Here is a 22,133-nt window from a genome sequence, read left to right as displayed (position 1 = left end):
GGTTATGGAAGATTGTGGGAAGTATTGTCTTTAAAGAATTGCAAGATAATATGTGGATCTTTGAGTTCTCCAAAGTAGAAGATAAGTGTAGGGTACTTGAAGGGAGACCGTGGTTGTTTGATCGCTATTTACTGATTTTGAATGAATTTGATGGTAGCCCTCCATCTCAGATGGATTTTTCCAAGTCGCCTTTTTGGATTCAAATTCATGATATGCCTTTGGTCTGTATGAATGGAGGGGTTGGACGTAAAATTGGAGAGTCTCTGAGCGAGGTGTGGGATGTGGATGTTGCCGATGATGGGGTTGGATGGGGAAGCTTCTTAAGGATTCGGATCCTACTTGATTTATTAAAACCACTTGAACGAAGGAGATCCCTTCACATTGCCGGGAAAGTGCATTGGGTTACATTTAAATATGAAAAGCTACCTCTTTTCTGTTTTACTTGTGGTCGAATTATTCATGGCCCAAGGGGTTGTCCTGAATTTAATGTGGGACGTATGGGTGATAAAACTGTTGAGAAGAAATGGGGGGTGTGGTTGCGTGCAGATGGTTACAAACGTTTACTTGGGGATGGTGGAAGGGGGTCGGTTTCTGATTTTCGGGAACATGGTAGATATCCATCTGGATATGGTGGTGTGGAGCATGTGATTGAGCGTTCATATCTGGGAAAAGATGGTGGTAGCCAACTATCTTCTGCTGGTGGTCGAGCAAATCATGATGGTGGTGATCTGGGTAAGTCTTATATCTCGGTTTCTGAGGATGGAAAGGGTAGTAGCCGAGTTGGTCAGATTGGAGATTATGACCAGTGTGTTGGAAATCTGGAAGCGGCATATTCCAACAAGCTGAAAGTGGGTGAGCACTCCTGTCCAGAAAGAGAGGGTGGTAGGCAGGTCCCATGTTCTGGCGGTAGTGCAAGTTCCGATGGTGGAGCTCCGGTTGATTTATCTCTTTCGGCTTCTGAGGCGGTTAACGATGAGTGCCGAGTTTCCAGGAGTGGGAATTATGATAACTACTATGTGGGCGTATCTCCTAGATTTGTGGTCGCAGCGAATGGGATCTCTCAGTTAGGCCATGTGGTTAGTGTGGGAGGAACATATAAGTTGGAATCTTTGCATGAGTTGAAGTTAAATTCTGGTGGGTCCGAGCCGATACTCTCTACTGAGGGGGAGCATATTCTGCGTGGAATGGAACCATCTAGGAGTCATGGTATACAAGTGGGCGATGCTAAGTGGCTAAAGGATATTCCCCAAGTTAAGGGGGATGCTTCTTTGGATGTCCAGAGAACTGCACCTACTTTGTCTATGGAGAGGGGCCCAGCAAAAGGTTCTATGTTAAGCAAGCAGGGGGATGACGTGGTAAAGGAGAATAAAAAGAGGCCCATCAGAAAAATACAAAAGGTCCAAAAGAAGGGAAAGCAGGCGATGGGGTCTTTTTGTATGGGCCAGAGTGGGCCAATTATTTCTAAAGTTGCTGCCCTGTTAGAGAAACATCTCTCCCAAGACGAAAGCTGTGATAGTCCATTCTCCAAAAGAAACAGAGAATCCGTAGGAGAGGATGAAATGCAGAACTAGATGCTTGATGGTTTGGTGAGTCTGATGGGGAAGATAAGGCTGGGGAAAAAAGGGAAATGGCAGGGGGATGCATCTGAGGTCAGTATAAGGAATTTGGCGGAGGCTGTTACACAGCCCCGCCAATCTCCATGAGTATATTGAGTTGGAATTGCCGGGGGCTTGGGAACCCTTGGACAATTCGTGATCTTTGCCGTCTGGTAACAGAAAAGAAACCCAAGATGGTTTTCCTCATGGAAACCAAACTAGTAGCCCATCAGATGGAAACTGTAAAAGCTAAGGTGGGGTTTGAGAATTTGTTTGTGGTTGACAGTGTTGGTAGGAGCGGAGGATTGGTGTTGTTGTGGAGTGCTGACATTCGGGTGGATATACAAAATTTTAGTAGACGGCACATTAATGCTGACATCAGAGAAGAGTCAAATGGTCAACATTGGAAGTTCACTGGTTTCTACGGGCATCCCGAAGTGGGGAAACGTTGTGAGGCTTGGAGTCTTCTTCGCCATCTCCGGTCTTTTTCTCCCATACCTTGGCTATGTGTGGGGGATTTTAATGAAATAATGGAGGAGTCTGAAAAGTTTGGTGCTGGTACAAAGCCACGGGGACAGATGTCTGTTTTTCATGATACAATGGAAGTATGCAGTCTGGAGGATCTTGGGTTTTGGGGTTCAAAATACACTTGGTGTAATATGAGGGCTGGGGGACAATTTATAAAGGAGAGGCTAGACCGTGCCACGGCTAATGTACAATGGCGGGATTTATTCCTAGTGACGAAGGTGGAAGTTTTAGCTAGTAGGTGCTCTGATCATACTCCATTATTCATCACGTTCCAGCAGACTAGTAGACGCATGAATTCACGTCATGGGAGGTTTATGTATGAAGCCATGTGGGGGAAACAACAGCAGGCCCGTGATTTGATTAAAAAAGTTTGGAGAGTTAAGACTCTAGGGGCAAGAGTTTGGCGGGAGGTTTGCTGTAAAATTGAGAATAGCAAGAAGGTGCTTTTGAGATGGAGAAGAGTGCAGCAAGGACCCACGGAGGGAGCTATTGTTAGTAAAACTAAAAATCTGCAGATGCTACAGGAGGTAGAGGGGCTCCCTGATTTGGTTTAAATCAAAGTGGTACAGAAAGAAGTCAATGCTCTTCTAGAACAGGAGGATTTACAATGGCGACAAAGAGCTAAGGAGCATTGGTTGAAGCAGGGGGACAAGAACTCAAAGTTTTTTCATGCCAGTGTTAAACAGAGAAGAAGGACTAACAAAATCAGTAGTATCCTTGATGAAAGAGGGCAACTTCATAATAACCCGGAGGCGGTTGAGGGTGCGTTTATTCAGTACTATACATCCCTCTTTACCTCTACTACCTCCGAAGGTATTCAAGCTTGTTTGGAACCATTACCGAGTAGTGTTTCTGAGGGTATGAATGAAAATTTTCTTCGGATGTTCACAAGGGAAGAAATCTGTGCAGCTATTTCTCAGATGGCTCCTTTGAAGTCTCTAGGACCGGATGGGTTACCGGTATGTTTTTATCAAGATAATTGGGCGGAGCTAGGTGATGAGGTATGTGAAGCAGCTCTCCAATTTTTTAATTCTGGTATTCTTGAGGAAAATGTTAATTTTACTCATATAGCATTGATCCCTAAAATCCGAAATCCTACTAGAGTCACAGAATTCCGACTCATAAGTCTTTGTAATGTACTCTACAAGATTTTGTCTAAAGTTTTGGCAAATAGGTTGAAAACTATTTTGCCTCACATTATTTCTGGTACTCAAAGTGCGTTTATTCCGGGACGTATGATTTTTGATAACATATTAGCTGCCTATGAAACCTTACATACAATGCATTCTCGTATGTAGGGTAGAGTAACGTACATGGCTCTGAAGCTTGATATGAGTAAGGCGTATGACCGGGTGGAAAGGGGATTTTTGGAGGAGGTCATGAAAAAGATGGGATTTGCATCAAGATGGGTTGGATTGATTATGGCTTGCATTACTTCGGTTAAATATTCCATTATCATCAATGGTCAACCGGTGGGCCATATTAGTCTGTCACGAGGGATAAGACAAGGGGATCCTCTCTCGCCTTATCTTTTTCTTCTTTGTGCGTAGGTTTTGAGTTGTCAATTTCAGCGGGCTGCAGTTTTGGGGCAACTAAGGGGGGTTCCCACATCTTTGGGTGGACCAAGGCTTAATCATTTGTTCTTCGCTGATGATAGTTTAATTTTTTGTAAAGCTTCCCCAATAGAGTGGCAACGTTTATCTGTTTTGCTTGATGTGTATGAGAAGGCTTTCGGGCAAAGACTTAATAAAGATAAAACTGGTGTCTTTTTTAGTAGAAAAACTAATAGGGAGGCGAAGGAATGTATCCTTAATCTGACAGGAATTCCAGTCTCACATCGTTATGATAAATATCTGGGGTTGCCAGCTTTGGTGGGAAAATCTCGAGTTGGTGAATTTCGGGATATTATTGACCGTGCATGTAAGAGAGTTTCGGATTGGAAGACTAAATTTCTCTCTCTAGCTGGAAAGGAAATCCTATTGAAAGCAGTGATTCAAGCGATCCTAACTTATAGTATGAGCATCTTCCTTTTACCCAAGACTTTATGTAGGGAGTTGAATAGTATTATGCAAAAATTTTGGTGGGGACATAAGGATAATGATAAGAAAATTCATTGGATGAGTTGAGAGAAGATGGGGTTTGCCAAGAATAAGGGTGGTATGGGATTTCGTGATCTTATGGCCTTTAATAAAGCTTTGCTTGCAAAACAATGCTGGAGATTGGTACAGTTTCCAGAGAGTTTGGCAGGACAAATCATCAAAGCAAAATATTTTCCTAGGGGTTCACTGCTTAGAGCTATGTTGGGAAGCAGACCCTCTTATGCTTGGAGAAGTCTTCTTTCAGCTAAAGATGTGCTTACGGAGGGATTATTGTGGCGTATTGGAGATGGGAAATCGGTCCGGATATGGGGTGATAAATGGCTGCCCACCCCTACTACTTTTGAAGTGCAATCTCCATGTAGGAGATTGGCGGTAGATGCAAGAGTTGAATCACTGATAGACTGGAATTTGGGGGGCTGGAACACAACGCTTATCTATGATATTTTTTTGAAAGAAGAAGCAGAAATTATCTGTAGTATTCCGATAAGTAGATATGGATATCTAGATAAGTTAATTTGGAGAGCTACTACCTCAGGCATGTTTACGGTGAGAAGCGGGTACCACATGGAAAAAGAGAGACAAGCTTTACAAATGGGAGAGGGTTCGGATGGCTCTGGATATACGACTCTGTGGAAAAAACTTTGGCAGTTGCAGGTCCCAAATGCAGCTAAGGTCTTCTTGGGGAGAGCATGTAGTAACATACTTCCTACAAAGGATAACCTATTAAAAAGGAAAATTGTTAAGGAGGATGGTTGTATTTTTTGCTGCAGAGCCACAGAATCTATTGTGCATATCTTATGGGAATGTCCATTGGCAACGGATGTTTGGAGTGCTAGCTGCCGCAGTTTACAAAAAAGTCATGATTATTTTGATTCTTTTATAGACGTATTTGCGGGACTGGTGGAGAGATGCAGCTTCCATGATCTTAATTTATTTGCTCTCACTGCGAAGAGGATATGGGCTAGGCGGAACACTGTAGTCCATGGAGGTGAGTTCCTGCATCCTTGTAAAATTGCGCAAGAGGCTGAATCCATGCTATCTGATTATCATATGGCTTTGTGTGTCACATTGGAGGGAGAAGGGAATCAAGTAGTAAGGAATGTGGTGCAGTGGAAGAATCCTCCAATTGGTTACTATAAACTGAACTAGGACATGGCTTTAGACAACATTCATAAATGCATGGGCTTTGGCATGATAGCTCGTGATGATCAAGGGAATGTTATAGCTGCCCAAAGCAAACGTATCAGTGTTATACAGGCTCCAGTTGTTGGTGAAGCTATGGCAGCTTTGGAAGCGGTGGAGTTTAGTAGGGTGGTGGGGTTACAAGATGTCAGCTTAGAAGGAGATTCCTTACAAGTTGTCCAAGCCTTACAAAAAACAGAGCAGAACTGGATTCCCTATGGGCATATTGTTGAAGATGCAAGGTTGATGTTAAATACACGTAGGAGATGGTTGGTGCAACATGTAAACCACAAAGCTAATGGAGCAGCTCATGTGTTAGCTAAGTATGCTTTGAGTGGTCCTTCTGAGCGAGTTTGGTTGGAAGAAATTCCTTTGTGTATTTATGACATAGTTTCTATAGAGCAACATGCTCTTTCTGTTTAGAGCTTTTTGGCTCTAGATGTTTCCCTATTCTAAATGAATGAAATGATATTCTCATTTACCAAAAAAAAAAAAAATGAGGAAACATGGCTTATTAATTTCTTGAGTTTAACTTCTTCATTAAATACTGAAACATGATTTATTTTTAGCGAAAATGATCCTCTCTATTTTAATTTTCCTCTATTTCCTTCATTAGTGCATTTAGAATGGTAAAATTATCTAAATTTTTTTGAGGTTAAAATTTTTGGACAACACTACCTTTCTAAATGAACTACTAATCGGATCCATTGATCTTCACTAATGTCAACATTGATCTTAAAAATAAAAAATAAAGTAAAAAATAAAAATAAAAATAAAAACTTTTTGCAGCCCTTGGATCCATTGATCTTCACTAATGTCAACATTTCAAACAGGCTGCTAAATTTTTTATTTTAAACCGCAAATAAAGATAAATAAAAAAAAAGAAAAAAGAAAAATACTTTTAACGTACAGTGTATTAACTAATCCTCTACCATTTCTCGAAGGGAAAGCATGGTTGGAAGCTGCATCGATCGGTTGCTCTTACCCGTGTCATATTAGAAGATCAAGGAACTCACCAAACAATCACACTTGACAAACCCCGCCCGTCTCGCCCTAAGACGCGGTCGTATAAGGTTGTTCCAATCACGTAAGCGTTGCTTTCTTCCTTGTTACTTTCTCTTGGGATATTGTTCAATCTATATATCGCCCATGTTCTTCCATCTAACATTATGATTGTTTGTTGTGGTTAATAGGCATACTGTACAAGGAGTTCAGCAAGAAAGCGACTCCTTGTTCCATCATCTCCACCACAAAAGAAACACAAGAAGGTTTGATATACGTACTCACGTATACAGAATGTTAACATTTTTTTATTTCATTTTCTAATCCTTTTGTTGTCACCTGATAAGACATTAGAATACTTCATTGCGGCTGATGTTCGGTTGTGTGGGATATAAGATTAAATCCGCAAAGCGTTTGTCCATTGGAGAAGGATTTGGTCCACTGTCCAAGAAGAAGGACAAGGAACTGCAACAATCTTCATTCAAGGAGTTCGTAACTACTCGTCATCCAAGGAGTAGCATGGACACGGGCAGTTCAGTATTTTGTGATGCAATGACAAAATGTATTTCGATCCTTACTGAGGTGTTGCCCGATAATGACAAATACTTTAAAGCTGTAAAGCTGCTTCTGGACAAAGAAATGTAAAAGGCTTTTATTAAAATGCCTTCTGATTTGAGGCTTGCTTGGCTGGGCACCTTGTAGAATTGGCACTCGCTGACATGGGTGTTGTTGGGTCATGGATCAGTCAACAAAAGGCCCAACGGGCTTTTTTGTCCAAAGCTCCATATAATACTGGGTTGTTGAGCTCTCAGTCGACTTAGCCTAAGGAGGTCTCAGGCTCTTAGCTTGAGGCATTACTCATGGGCCAAGATAGTCAAAGACCGAAGGGTGCATTGGTCATTCCATCATAGAGATATGACTGGTCCTCTGCTATTCAGGTTATCTATGTCGATCAAGATATGTCAGTTGGCTTCCAAGCTAGTGTAGGTTACCGAGTCCAACTCGGGCATTTTGACTTAACATCGCACAAAAGCTATGATACTTATCCCCTGATCTTAGGCTATTAAGATCATGAAACAGCTAACAAACACTATCCCACTTTTCAAATGTTTGCACAGCAGATATTGAGGGATAAGATCCCTAAACGTATGGGAGATCAAACTCCTCTCATGCCTATAAATACAAGTCATTTATCAATACTAAGGTAATCACAACTTTTGCTATCTAAGCTCTGTATTGTTTACATCTTCCTTCTCTGATTACTGACTTAGGCATCGGAGTATCCCCGCCGGGAAACCACCGAGGAATCTAACCTTATTGTTTGCTCTTGTGTACCAGACCGATCCGTCCTCAGACACCGTAGTACAACGACTGACCTGTCCTCCAACGCCGCTGTACAGCCCAGAAATTGTGCCACATCATCCATCGAAAAACTGTGTTCTAACAGGTACTATTATGTTATTTTGTTATGTCTATTTGTTTGTACTAATGACTTGTAGTATTTTTTATGCCTCTCTACTTTGTATGTCTTTAATTATGCATGAGGATGACAATTTTCATTTGGATGGCCGGAAGGCATTTGTTCATATATATATGTTCATATATATATATATATATATGTGTGACAATTTTCATTTGGATGGCCAGAAGGAATTTGTTCATATATATATATATATATATATATATGTGTGTGTGTGTGTGTGTGTGACAATTTTCATTTGGATGGCCGGAAGGCATTTGTTCATATATATATGTATATATATATATATGTGTGACAATTTTCATTTTGATGGCCGGAAGGCATTTGTTCATATATATATATATATATATATATATATATATATATATATATATATATCTGTATGTGTGACAATTTTCATTTGGATGGCCAGAAAGTATTTGTTCATATATATATATATATGTCTGACAATTTTCATTTGGATGGCCGGAAGGCATTTATTCATATATATATATATATATATATATATATATATATATATATATATATATATCTGTGTGTGTGTGTGACAATTTTCATTTGGATGGCCGGAAGGCATTTGTTCATATATATATATGTGTGTGTGTGTGTGAAGGCATTTGTTCATGTATATATATATATATATATATATATGTGTGTGTGTGTGTGTGTGTACGGCTGCATGTGCCTGTGCCTGTTAGGAATAATGTAGCAAACTCACTGGCATCGTGGTGTGTCTGCTAGCTACTGCTAGTGATACTCAGCTTCATCATCTTCTTCGCATTGACATGTGTGTCTGCTCCCACCAATAACATATTTTGATGGTTTGTTGATTGCCCCAGTTATTGACACTTGTAACAGTGCTGTTATAGAATAACACTGTAAATGGAAACTATGTTAGAAAAGAATGAAGAATGGAGGAGAAGAAATGGAAAAATGAGAAGTGAGAATCTTTATTGAACAAATGAGTAACTTCGAGGGTTACTCAATCACCTAAGCATGTTCGAGTATGCCAAACTCCAAGTTCACAATGGATAATTGTCTATTAAAATACTAATTACATTCTCATTTAGAATATTTATACATTCTCCCCCAACTAACACTTCAACTAACTAAACTGTATCATAACCTTCTCAAGTAACTAAACTATATTATAACAATACCGATTGTTAAATATGACTTGAATTAAAAGTCATGGTGGGACCCAGTGGATTGTCTTTTTTCCAAGTAAGAGAGGTTTTTGGTTCAACCAGTTTTGGAGTCCTTGTCTAAGTTGGAGCCTGTTTAGGATTGCATTTGAGAAATAGATTTTTTAAGTCAACAAGAGCTTTTAAGCAAAAACTTCATTTTTAAGCTTTTGCCAAAAGTGTGTTTTGACAATTTTTAGGTTTTTTGGACCCTTAAAAACGCTTTTAATTTTTTTATTAAACGAATACTTTTTTTTTTTTTTTCAAACAGACTTTTTGAGTATTAAAAGCACTTTTAGTATCCTCAAACCAATCCCAAACAGGCCCTTGCAGTGTGTGGACCACTTTAGCTTTTCTTGTCCTTTGTGGTGTTGGATTTCTTCTACAATTCAAGTTGGAAAAGGAGAGAGCAACCGACTTTCATGCTCTATAAAAGCATGATTAGGTTCTTTTGTTTTGTGTGCCAAAAATGTGAAGCACCAAAAAAAGGGAAGAAAAACATGTGCAGTAGACACAACGTGAGAGAGAATTTCAGAGAGATCAAAAGGAGGTACAAAGGCTGCCACGGTGTTTTCTTCTTGGTGTTTTTGGGGGAGCCAAAAACAAGTGATTAGAAGAAAAGGTGCTGCAGAGTGAGAGAAGAAAATAGTGATTAGTCGCCATCTGTTCCAGCAAAAGAAGAATTTATACATCTGTCTTTTGTATTCTATTTTGAGAATAATCTCTCTTGTGTGATAGTAAGATTTGGGTGTATTGGGGCTTTGGGATTTGAGTAATTTTCTTTCTACTATTTTTGTACTCCATCTTTTGATATTAAATTTTCTCCGAGTCTTCTCCGCCAGAGGATGTAGGCTTGTTACGCCGAACCACTTAAATCTTGGTGTCGTGTGTTGGTTGTCTAATCTTTGTTATTTCGCATTCTTCTTAATCACGGGTCTTGCGAAATAGGATTAATTTCCTAACATCTAGTATCAAAGCTTTTGGTTTGAGTGGGAGTGATGGCAATAGAAGAAGGAAAGAGAGGGATCGAGAAGTTCAACGGCACAGATTTTGGGTACTGGTAGGTACATATTGAAGATATCATTTATGGGAAGGACCTCTATCAACCTCTTTTGGAAGAACAACCCAACAACATGTATGATAGCAAGTGGGCTCTACTTGATCGTAAAGCCCTGGCAGTTATCAGGTTATCATTGTCAAAATTAGTTGCATACAACGTTGTAAAGGAAAAGATCGCAGCAGGTCTAATGGCGGCTTTGTCGAACATGTATGAGAAGCCGTCGGCTAACAACAAAGTGCACCTAATGAAGAAATTGCTCAACCTAAAGATGGCGGAAGGGGCTTCGGTGGCACAACATCTCAATGGGTTTAACACTATCACAAATCAATTGTCCTCGGTGGAAATTGATTTTGATGATGAGGTTCACACGTTGATCTTCTTGGCGTCATTGCCAAATAGCTGGGAAGCCGTAAGGATGGCTGTGAGTAACTCTGCAGGAAAGAGTAAACTAAGCTATGAAGACCTCAGGGATTTAATTCTCAGTGAAGAGGTTCACAGAAGAGATGCGGGTGAAGCCTCTTGTTCTGGTGCTGCTTTAAACCCCAAGTGTTGGAACTGTCGTAAGACTGGCCACCACAAAAAGAATTGCAGAGAATTACGGAAGGAGACTGAGAATGATTATGCAAATGTAGTGACAGAAGAAGTATATGATGCCTTACTTCTCTCTATTGACAGTCCCCTTGATTCTTGGGTCTTAGACTCATGAGTATATTTTCATACGACAGCGATCCATGAAATTCTCAAGAACTATGTTGGTGGAGATTTCAAGAAGGTGTATTTGCTCGATGGATCGGCACTGGATATTGTAGGCATGGGTGATGTTCGCATTAGAGTTCATAGTGATTGGGTATGGAAGTTACAGAAGGTCAAGCATGTTTCGGAACTGAAGAAGAACCTGATTTCAATAGGACAGCTTGATGAGAAAGGGCATTCAATTCATTTCCACGGTGAAAAGTGGAAGGTTAGCAAGGGAGATAGGATTTTGGCTCGTGATCATAAGACGGGTACTCTCTATATGATAACGAACAATAGGGATACAATTGCCATTGCAGATGCGGGTGATGACTCAAAACTATGGCATCTAAGGCTTGGGCATATGAACGAGGAAGGGATGAAGGTACTTATGTCAAAGAGGAAACTTCCGGAGTTGAAGTCAGTTGAGTCTGATTTGTGTGAAGGCTGCATCTTAGGGAAGGAGAAGAAGGTGAGTTTCGTGAAAGTAGACAAAGCACCTAAGTTTGGAAAGCTGGAGCTGGTACACATGGATTTGTGGGGTCCTGCACCAATGGCATCTCTTGGAGGCTCACGGTATTACATCACATTTATTGATGACTCAAGTAGGAAGGTTAGGGTTTATTTCTTGAAATGTCAATCTGATGTATTTGAGACTTTTAAGAAATGGAAGGCCATGGTTGAGACTGAAACGGGCTTGAAGCTCAAGTGTTTGAGATCAGACAATGGAGGAGATACGAAGATAGGGGGTATAAATTGTTTTGCGCAATGAATGTGATTAGAATGGAGAAAACTATCTCAGGAACACCATAGCAGAATGGCGTGGCTAAGCGCGTAAACATGACCCTCAATGAGTGTGCTAGGAGTATGAGGTTGCATGCTGGGTTACCAAAGACTTTCTAGGCTGATGCAGCAAGCACTGCTGCATAATTGATAAATAGGGAACCTTCCGTTTCCCTGAGCCATAGACTACCGGAAGAAGTCTGGAGTGAAAAAGAAGTAAATCTTTAACATTTGAAAGTTTTTGGTTGTGCTTCGTATATCCATGTTGAGTTTGATGCTCAGAGTGTACTACATGGTAAATCTAGTAAGTGTTTCTTCATTGGATATGGAGATGAGGCCTTCAGTTATCGATTTTATGGTGATCAAAATCGGAAGATTATTAAAAGTCGGAATGTGACTTTTAATAAGTGTGCTATCTACAAGGATGGGTCAAGTGCAAAACCTGAAGTTACACAATAGGAACTAAAAAAAAGTCTAAGTTTGTTAACTTAGATGATCTTTCTAAAAGTACAGTGTAGAAAGAGAAACAATTCTTGGAAGCGGAGCTTGATGAACAGAGTTCACTTTAGCAAAAGGTAAAGAGAAACGTGATCAAAAGGCATCAAAGAGGTATGGCTTTGAGGATATGGTTTCTTTTGCTCTGATAGCTAGGAGAGGAGATCCATCGTTTGTTTAGGATGGTATGCCAAAAGAAGTGGAGTCACTATGGAGAGGTAAAGCTTGGGAGTTGGCAGAATTACCCAAAGGAAAGAAGGCTAAAAGGTACAAATGGGTCTACAGGAAGAAAGAGTCATCAGAGAAAAACGTATGGTCTACGAGGCTGGTAGGAAAGCATGGTGTTATGTCTAAACTAGGTTTTATGCTCAAGTTCAAGAGGGGCTTGGACTTGAGTGACATTTATAAAATGTGATTGCCCTTTGGGGTTGAGGCGGAGACATTCAGAGGAGACATGTTTTGGTAGACTTGATGGGATTCAAGTCAAGGTGGAGATTGTTAAGTATGACTTGAATTAAAAGTCATGGTGGGACCCAGTGGTTTGTCTCCTTCTCCAAGTAGGAGAGGTTCTTGGTTCAACCGGTTTTGAAGTCCTTTTCCAAGTTGGAGTGTGTGGACCACTTTAGCTTTTCTTGTCCTTTGTGGTGTTGGATTTCTTCTACAATTCAAGTTGGAAAAGGAAAGAGCAACTGACTTTCATGCTCAATAAAAGCATGATCAGGTTCTCTTGTTTTGTGTGCCAAAAACGTGAAGCACCAAAAAAAGGGGAGAAAAACATATGTTTTGTAGACACAACATGAGAGAGAATTTGATAAAGATCAATAGGAGGTACAAGGGCTGCCACTGTGTTTTCTTCTTGGTGTTTTTGGGGGAGCCAAAAACAAGTGATTAGAAGAAAATGTGCTGCAAAGTGAAAGAAGAAAATAGTGATTAGCCGCCATCTGTTCCAGCAAAAGAAAAGTTTATACATCTATCTTTTATATTCTATTTTGAGAATAATCTCTCTTGTGTGATAGTGAGATTTGAATGTATTGTGGCTTTGGGATATGAGTAATTTTCTCTCTACTATTTTTGTACTCCATCTTTTGATAGTGAATTTTCTCTGGGTCGTCTCCACCAGTGGATGTAGGCTTGTTAAGCCGAACCACTTAAATCTTGGTGCCGTGTGTTGGTTGCCTAATCTTTGTTATTCCGCATTCTTCATAATTTTTTGCATCTCACAAGTCTTGGGAAATATGATTAATTTCCTAACACCTATTACATTACTCACCTCTTCAAAGCACCTTGCCCACAAGGTGCACTTGAAAAAAAATGAATTCAGACACTGCCGATATGAATTCGAACACTGCCAAAACCTTCACATAGCTCAAGCTTGAAAACATGCATGCCATGAAACCACACAAACTGCCCAATTCCGTAAGCAACTTCACTCTTAGCGGTGTAACTCACTGAGTAATGCGAAATTTGTTGGCTGCCAAGTGTTCCTTCTTTGGAGTGTCCTCCTTAACTCGTGTATGCTTTCCCCTCTTGTTTGTTGACTTTCCTTTCTCATGTCTCCTTTCTTCTGCAACTAAAAAGAGCCCTGCTTCGAACCTTATCACAACCATCAGACCTTGCATGACAGCGTTGGCCCTCTCAAGACCAATTACCCTCAACACATTCTTATCTTCCAATGCCATCGATGCTTTAAACCAACCAGATACTTTAGCAACTTAAAATGATGTGTTGCCCAAGAGATTGATGAACGAGTAAGCTTCACAAATCGAACAAAGTAGGGTTGCTTGCCTGGATCAAAACACCATTGATGCCTCACTTCCTTTAATTTCCACCTTGTCTTAAAGACCCACCAATTATATTTCCAAAACATTTCGTCTCTTAGCTCTAGTTGTTTGTCCATCATTTCATCTAACACATTCTCTTCATCTTGATAAAGCCTAACACTATTTTGATAATTCTTCGCTCTGATAGATTTTGAGAAGCTCAACTCCAGCTGTCTTGGTTGAGGAATTTCATCGAACGGACGATGGGCATCTACAACCAGAACGGTTTCTTAAATCATCTTGTTTTTTGCTTCTTCTTCTTCTTCTTCTTATTCTTCTTCTTACTCCAACTTGTCTACATTCTTGATTTCTTGACACTCCTCTGCTCCTTTTTTGAATTCTTCTTGGGTATCTACCTTCTCAGACTCTTCGACCCTTTCCATGAAATTTCCACCTATTGACTCCTCTACCTTTGAATCATCATCTAACAATATAATCTCATGTATTTGTTGTTGCTGTGAATCTTGTGAAAATCGTGCTTGAAGAGCTACCAAAAATTCATTCCAAGTAATAAATTCATTGTTAGCACGTAATGCTCGAAACCAAGATAAGGCTTTGCCTTCCATGTGGAATGCAGTGATGCATATTTTTTGTCTTTCGATTATCTCATAGAAGTCAAAAAACTGTTCATCTCTATAACACCATGAGTTTGGATCCTCACCATTGAAAGTTGGAAATTCCAATCTGACAGCCTTGATTTCTGGCTTTGTTTGGTCATACTTCTCTCGACTTTCGAACTTCTCTTGACTTTCTTGCAAACTTTTTTGAAGTTCTGTACATTTTTCAAGTATCTGCGAGATTAGGACTTGTTCTTGCTACCACTCTCCTTGCGGCCGCCAACACCTTCTCTGGTGCATTCTTTTATAACTGAACATCTCCAACATCTTGTAGAATCGAAGCTTTTGAAAATGGAATCGAACGGATCAAGGGCTTTGATACAACTTGTAATAGTGCTGTTATGGAATAACATTGTAAATGGAAACTAAGTAAGAAAAGAATGAATAATGGAGGAGAAGAAATGGAAAGATGAGAATCTTTATTGAACAAATGAGTAACTTCGAGAGTTACTCAACCTCCTAAGCATGTTCAAGTATGCCAAACTTCAAGTTCACAATGAACAATTGCCTATCAAGATACTGATTAAATTTTCATTCAAGCTATTTATACATCCTCTCCCAACTAACACTTCAACTAACTCTCAACTAACTAAACTGTATAATAACCTTCTCAACTAACTAAACTATATTATAATAGTACCTATTACAACTCCACATTGTATTTTGTGTGGCAGCGACCAAATAGGTTATGCAGTCCATGTGTATGCCTAAATATATATGCAGGTGTTTTATTCCTAAGTTTTACTATAAGTAACGATATTGTGTTTATCTCGACTGGATCCGGCTCTCCTCCAATTGGGGAGAAATTGGAGATTCTCCAATTGTTAATCGTAGTCTTTCATTTTAAATCCAATGGTCTATAAAAACATTTAAACCTCGGTAAAACAAAAGCCAGCATTTAATGCCCTGATTATACAAAAATAGCTGACATTTTATAGACCATTGAATTTAAAATGAATGTCCACGATTAACAATTAGAAAATCTCAAATTTCTCCCCAATTGGAGAGGATCTCAATTCTTCTATTAACACTTCCATCTATCATTCTGGTTTTTGTGCAGTGTATTTCATGGTTGTGTGCACATACATTAAAATTTAAAATATGCATTATTCGATGTAAACAAGGAAAAAATGTTGAGCAAAAAATTGCAATATTTTACTAGATCCTGCTTCTATACTGTAAGCTGTTATGTTAATAAATAATATAGCACAAGAGATGGAAGCACAACTGCACAAGAGAAATCAAACGTCCTAGCAAATAGCCCGTGAAAGCACAAGAGAAACAAAACGTCACATACAACCTTACATAAGGATACACAAAAATGCAGTAGTAAACAAAGTACAAAAAAAATCTTTGAAGATTTTCAAAACTGAATTTGCATATTCAAGGTGAATAGAAGCAAAAAATGGCATCGAGTTTGCATTTTTCGGACACTCTATTTCCAGCTACCGAGCAAAATGCTGATAAGTATGATTTTGTTTTGTGTATTATTTTTATCATTTTAGATTTTTTTTCTGTTTATGAAAGCAAACAATAATAATAATAATAATAATAATAATAAATAAATAAAATAAAATTGACTCACAATCCTATTGATATTTATTTATTGTCAAAGCATTGTTGTTTATTTATTAAACATCTTGTTGTTTATTGCTAAAATTGTGTCAAAGCATTGTTGTTTGTTTATTAAACATCTTAGATGAATCTGCTATATTTTATAAGTTATGATTACAAGTTATATTTTATATGATAGAATATACGAAAAATATTATATTTTCTGTATATTCCATAATTAAGCTAATATCAAATATTCTCTATTTATGGGTTGATTGTAATTAAATATTAGGATTGTAATCAAATCAAGGGGATTTGATTACTATACTTGTATTTAGACATTGCCCTATAAATAGAGACCTTTGGATTGTAGACAAATCAAGGTTAATGAGCACAATGTAACCCTTAGGGCGATTCCGAGTGGTGGACGTAGGTGTCTAACACCGAACCACCCGTAAGTTCTTTGTATTTATTTTCTATATTGCTTCCGCTATTATTTCCACATCATCATTATTTCAACATGGTATAAAAACTATTTCAACATGGTATTAGAGTCACTTTCTTGTGGACTTCAACGTCCTTGACGTTTCTTATTGTTTTGCTACATCCAAGGTGTCACGCTCCTCCAGGTGTCACCACCGGCCATCCCACACCGCCTCTGGCCACCAAGCGCCTCCTACACCTTCTGCCCAATCAGCCACACGCCACCAAAGTTCCCTCATCATGAAGGTGCAAACACCATTCGATAGATCCGCTGTTGTACGTCCCAAATTTGCCTAGAATACTGCCAGAAAATGACTCACGCACTTTCACGCGCCACTTGAAGTTTCAACCACGAACGCCACATGCTCCACGCGCCATTGCCTGCTTCCATGCGCCACTGCCTTCTTCCAATCAACTTAGTTTCCAGACCATTTGACAGATCCGCCATCTCCCATCCTAGATCCGTCCTAAAATCATCCATCGAAGTTCTCACGCTCACATATGCGCCACTTGAAGTCTTCGACACCCCGCGACTACCGCTCCACCACAGGATGCCACAGTGGTCCATTTAGTTTTGTCAGGTTTCGGTTCGAGAGATCCTCCTCCAGCAACTCCAGAACTACTGACACCAACTCATTCCGCTATGCCACGCGCTTATAGAAATTCTGCGCGTGAACCTCATGTGCTAAGGCGCCACCATCTGCTATTGTGCGTGCACCACACGCGCCAGACGCTCCAGACTGCCAAGTTAGAACAATAACATGGCCAGTGCCACATCATCACATCTGCCACATCAGCATATTAGCAACGTCATCACCACTACCACACAGTCTTGCGTTGACTTTTGACTTCTGTTAGAGTTGACAGTTGACTTTCAGAATTGACCAAGTGTTTCCCACTCAATTTTTTGTCTTGATTTCCAATTTGTGGTATGATTTTGCTTTTGACATCTCTATATAGCACAAAATGAGATTCCTTCAAAAAGAAAAAAGTAAAAGAAAGGAAGAAAGAAGCGGTCCAATAGTGACCACATCATGCACATCACGCGCTGGTCAGGTTTGGTGCGCCGATCTGATAACCGCCCAAGTGGGTTCATTTTCTTTTTATTTTTGGCCCAAGTTGGCCTTTTTTATTTCTGGCCCATTTTTATTTTTGGCTCTTTGTCAGCCCTAGCCTGTTGTCTGCCCTTTTCGGATTTTGGCCCGTTGTCGGCCCCTTTTGAAGTTTGGCTATTTGTCAGCCATGGCTCGTTGTTGGGTCCTTTTGAAGTTTGGCTCATTGTCAATCCTGGCCCATTGTCAGCCCCATTTGAAGTTTGGCTTGTTGCCAACCCTTGCCTGTTGTCGGCCTTTTTTTGGAGTTTGGCCCGTTGTCGGCCCTTTTTTGAATCTGCATTCACCAGCCACCAGCCACCTGCCTTTATCGCTGGCCACCGGCCAGCCTTTATCTTCTCCGGTAGCCTCCTCCATCTTTGGCTCGTTCCCAGCCTCCGCCACCGTCGTCATCATTGTTTCGGATTTCAAACTCAAGGTTCCAAAATATTCCACCTTGAGTTTGAGTGGGGACGTTAGAATATATAGAAAATATTATATTTTTCGTATATTCCATAATTATGTTGATATCAAATATTCTCTATTTATGGGTTAATTATAATCAAATATTTGGATTGTAATCAAATCAAAGGGATTTGATTACTATACTTGTATTTAGATATTGCCTTATAAATAAAGACCTTTGTGTTGTAGACAAATCAAGGTTAATGGGTACAATGTTACCCTTAGGGCCATCCGAATGGTGGACGTAGGTGTCTAACTCCGAACCACCCGTAAGTTCTTTGTGTTTATTTTCTATATTACTTCCGCTATTATTTTCGCATCGTCGTTATTTCAACATGGTATCAAAGCTATTTCAACATTATACAAACTATAGAATAACGTGCTAGCTCTATATTACAGGTCATAGTATTTTGTTCAATTACTATAAGTGAGTCCATGGGTTAAAGTTACTAATTTTTTTTTTTTTTCATTACCTATTAATGCAATCAAGCTTTCTATTCTTAGCTCAAAACAAAAAATGCAATAGGTATAAGTTTTTCTAAATTATTTTTGCACTTTCGGTAATCATCTTGGATGAGATAGAGATGTAATTAGATTTCAATTCATACAAATGTGGTATCTTGAATATTTGAACTTGGTGTGATCTTATCTTGAGATATAAGAACGGTTGTAGATATACCTCTGACAGATTTTACTTTTGAGTATGTTGATTACAAATAGATTTGCAAACAACTAGCAATATTCGCTTTATTAATTAATGTTTTGGCATATTCTAACAAGACTTCAAGATTCTTACACATTATAATTTATCTTTTGAATAGTTACACGGATGAGACAAATTAGAACAATGATCAAAACGTGGTTATTGACTATATGCCAAAGCTTGGCACTAAGTTTGGTTCTGAACAACAGGCATATGACTTTTATAATGAGTACGAACGAAATTATGGATTTAGTATTCGCAAAGATTGGAGTAATAAAAGAAAGGTAGACGGCGTGCTGACTTCAAGAAAATTTGCATGTTGTAAACTTTAAAGAGAGATTTCGAGAAGAATTGGAGAGAGATGGTCCAAAAACATATGAGCAAGCTGAAATAAGGATTGGTTGCCAAGCACATGTGACAATTCGACTTGATAAAGAAAAGGGGAAATATTAGTACATAGTTTTGAGCTCAATCATAATCATGCTTTTCATGTTCCACAATGTGCTCATATGATGCCATCACAACGGAGGATCTCAAAAGCACAAGTATTGAAAATTGATTTGGCTGACGATAGCGGTATAAAATTGAAGGATTCAAATGAATTCATGGGTAGGCAAGCCGGTGGGAAATATGTTCTGGTTATACCAAGAAGGATCATAAGAATTACCTTCAAAACAAACGACAACGAGAGTTGAAATACGGTGAGGCAATGAGTATACTTAGATACTTTCTAAAGCAAAAGTGCAAGAATTTTTCATTTTAGTATGCATTACAAATGGACGTTGAAGAAAGATAATCAATATTTTTTGGGCAGATGCGCAAATGATTATTGATTATACATTATTTGGTGATGTAGTTTCTTTTGATGTGACATACATACAATTGGATTTAATCATCATAGAGATGTTGTGATATTTGTGGTTGCACTTCTATACGATGAAACTAAATTGTCATTCCAGTGGCCGTATGAAACTTTTTTTGAGGCAATGTCAGGTAAAAGAAGCTAAATACAATCTTTATTGATCAAGATCCAACAATGGCAAAAGTTATCTCATTGGTGATGCTTAATACTTTCCATTGATTGTGTATGTGGCATTTAATGCAAAATGCTTTCAAACATGTTGGTCATTTATTTAAAGGTGAGAATGGGTTTAGAAGTGATCTCAGTGCATGTTTCAAAGTCTAGGAAGAGGAGCTCCTTAGCGCTTGGGATGCTATATTTCGTAAGTACAATGGGAGTGACAATTCTTGGCTTCAACATTTATTTCAAGTGAAAGAGATATAGGCTAAAGCATATGTTAGGATGTCCTTTTCTACAAAATTACTTCAACACAACTGAGCTAAAGTTTGAACGCTAACTTGAAGGATTATTTATAATCAGATTATGATATTGTAAAATTCTTCACACATTTTGAAAGATTACTTAGGTAATGTTTGGCAAACAACACCAAACACCACCATACTATTCATCTCATTTTTCCAAAAAAAATCAATATCAAATTATTCTCACTTTTTATATCACATCATTCACTTTTTATATCATATCATTTACTTTTTACTACTATTTAAATAAAAAAATCAGTACAAAACAAAATTTTTCGCAATAGAAATTAGAATGATTTTACGTTTAGAGTTATGTATGTCTAGTTTGTGCCTAAAAAACAACATTGAGAACATTTAAATAAGAAATTTTCATTGATCCAACAAAATGGTACAATAGTATAAAATGCAACTGCCTTTAGTGGGAAAATATGGACGCAGGTAGCAATTAATTCTTGGTGATCGAGTGGAAATAACGGAGATGAAAGTTCGAAGAAACCTGAAAAGAAAAAATAAATAAAAAATAACAACAGTGAAAATTCAGCAACTTTTTGCACACAGATAAGGATTCTTATAAAAATTGTCATTATATTTAAACAACCACTCCAGAAGACCATCAACTGCAACCTTCTATAACACCCACAACCAAAGGAACCCAAAAAAAAAAAATGAAAAAAAAAAAAAAGCTCCAGCAAAAAGAATTAACAGAGAGAGAGAGAGAGAGAGAGTAACTAGGTAGGGAGAGAAGCAAGGCACAAAATATTATTCTCTAGCCTCAAATTTTCGTTATATCTGAAAGAACAAGTGATCATGGGGGAAATTAAAAATCCCAAAAAAAACCCAAATCAACAAAACTCCCAACCAAAACATCATAATGAAAAAACCCGAATCAAATATAGAGTATCAGAAAACCCAAATCAAATATACAGAAAGATTACTTACAACAGTGTTTATCACGACCTAAATGTCTATACAGAATCAAAAAACCCAAATCAACAAACCCCTCCACCAAAACATCAAAATCAAAAAATCAGATCCAGCTTACACAGAGAGAGAGAGAGAGAGAGAGAGAGAGTGAGGGAGAGCTAGATGTTTATACATAATCAAAAAACCCAAATCAACAAACCCCTCCACCAAAACATTAGAATCAAAAAAATAAGATTCGGCGTACCAAGAGAGAGAGAGAGAATGGGATACCTGTCAATGGTAGGCTCTCCGGCTCCGGCGAAGCCTCTTGCAAGTCTAACCTGAGCTCTTGTGTTTTCACTTTCCATGGGCTGTTTGTTGAGTAGGATATTGCCGTTTGGCTTCTTTTGTGCTAACCACATGAGTAATAAATATATTTGGGGAAATTATCTTTTGCCCCCATGAACTATAATGCATTGGCATTTTCTCCTCATGAACTGCCAACTGTACTACATTGCCTCCATGAACTACCATTTTGTGCCCAAAACTCCATTCCGTCAGTCGCAGCCACTAACTCAAACAGTCAACCTGTCACTTTGCGTCACTTTTTTCCCATAAACTACAACGCATTGTCACTTTAACCGTCAGTTAACGGCTTTGACTGACGTAAAGAGGTTTTGGGCACAAAATGGTAGTCCATGGGGGCAAAGTAGTACAGTTGACAGTTCATAGGGAGAAAGTGTCAAGGCGTTGTAGTTCAGGGGGGCAAAAGGTAGTTTCCCCATTTTTATTGTTTATTAAGGGTGCGTTTAGGATTGCAATTTCGCAAGAATAATCTGCGTTTTTAAAAGATATCGCAAAACGTAAGGCGTTTGCTATTGCGATTTAAAAAACACTTAATTTAAAATAGGAAAAAAAATTTGCAATTTCAATAAGTAGGTTAGGGAGTGCTTATTTGAAACAGTGCGAATTTAAATCAAAATCATGAATTCACATAACAAATGTTTAATAAAAATTATTTTTTAACATGTTTT

At 38.7% G+C, this 22,133-nt stretch overlaps 1 protein-coding gene across 1 annotated transcript; it reads left to right on the top strand.

Annotated features, from left to right (window-relative positions):
• The first annotated feature begins 1,699 nt into the window (after positions 1 to 1,699).
• On the top strand, positions 1,700 to 4,249 carry LOC148584639 (uncharacterized). Its single transcript, XM_088518552.1, has 4 exons — positions 1,700 to 2,650; positions 2,693 to 3,082; positions 3,422 to 3,595; positions 3,695 to 4,249. The coding sequence occupies exons 1-4, from the start codon at positions 1,700 to 1,702 to the stop codon at positions 4,247 to 4,249; spliced, it is 2,070 nt and encodes a 689-aa protein (XP_088374678.1).
• The last annotated feature ends 17,884 nt before the right edge of the window (positions 4,250 to 22,133 follow it).

Source organism: Corylus avellana, chromosome 7, assembly GCF_965113065.1.
Source record: "Corylus avellana chromosome 7, dhCorAvel1.hap1.2, whole genome shotgun sequence".
Lineage (NCBI taxonomy): Eukaryota > Viridiplantae > Streptophyta > Magnoliopsida > Fagales > Betulaceae > Corylus > Corylus avellana.
The sequence above is the reverse complement of the archived record's forward strand: the minus strand, read 5'-3'. Positions and strand labels throughout refer to the sequence as shown.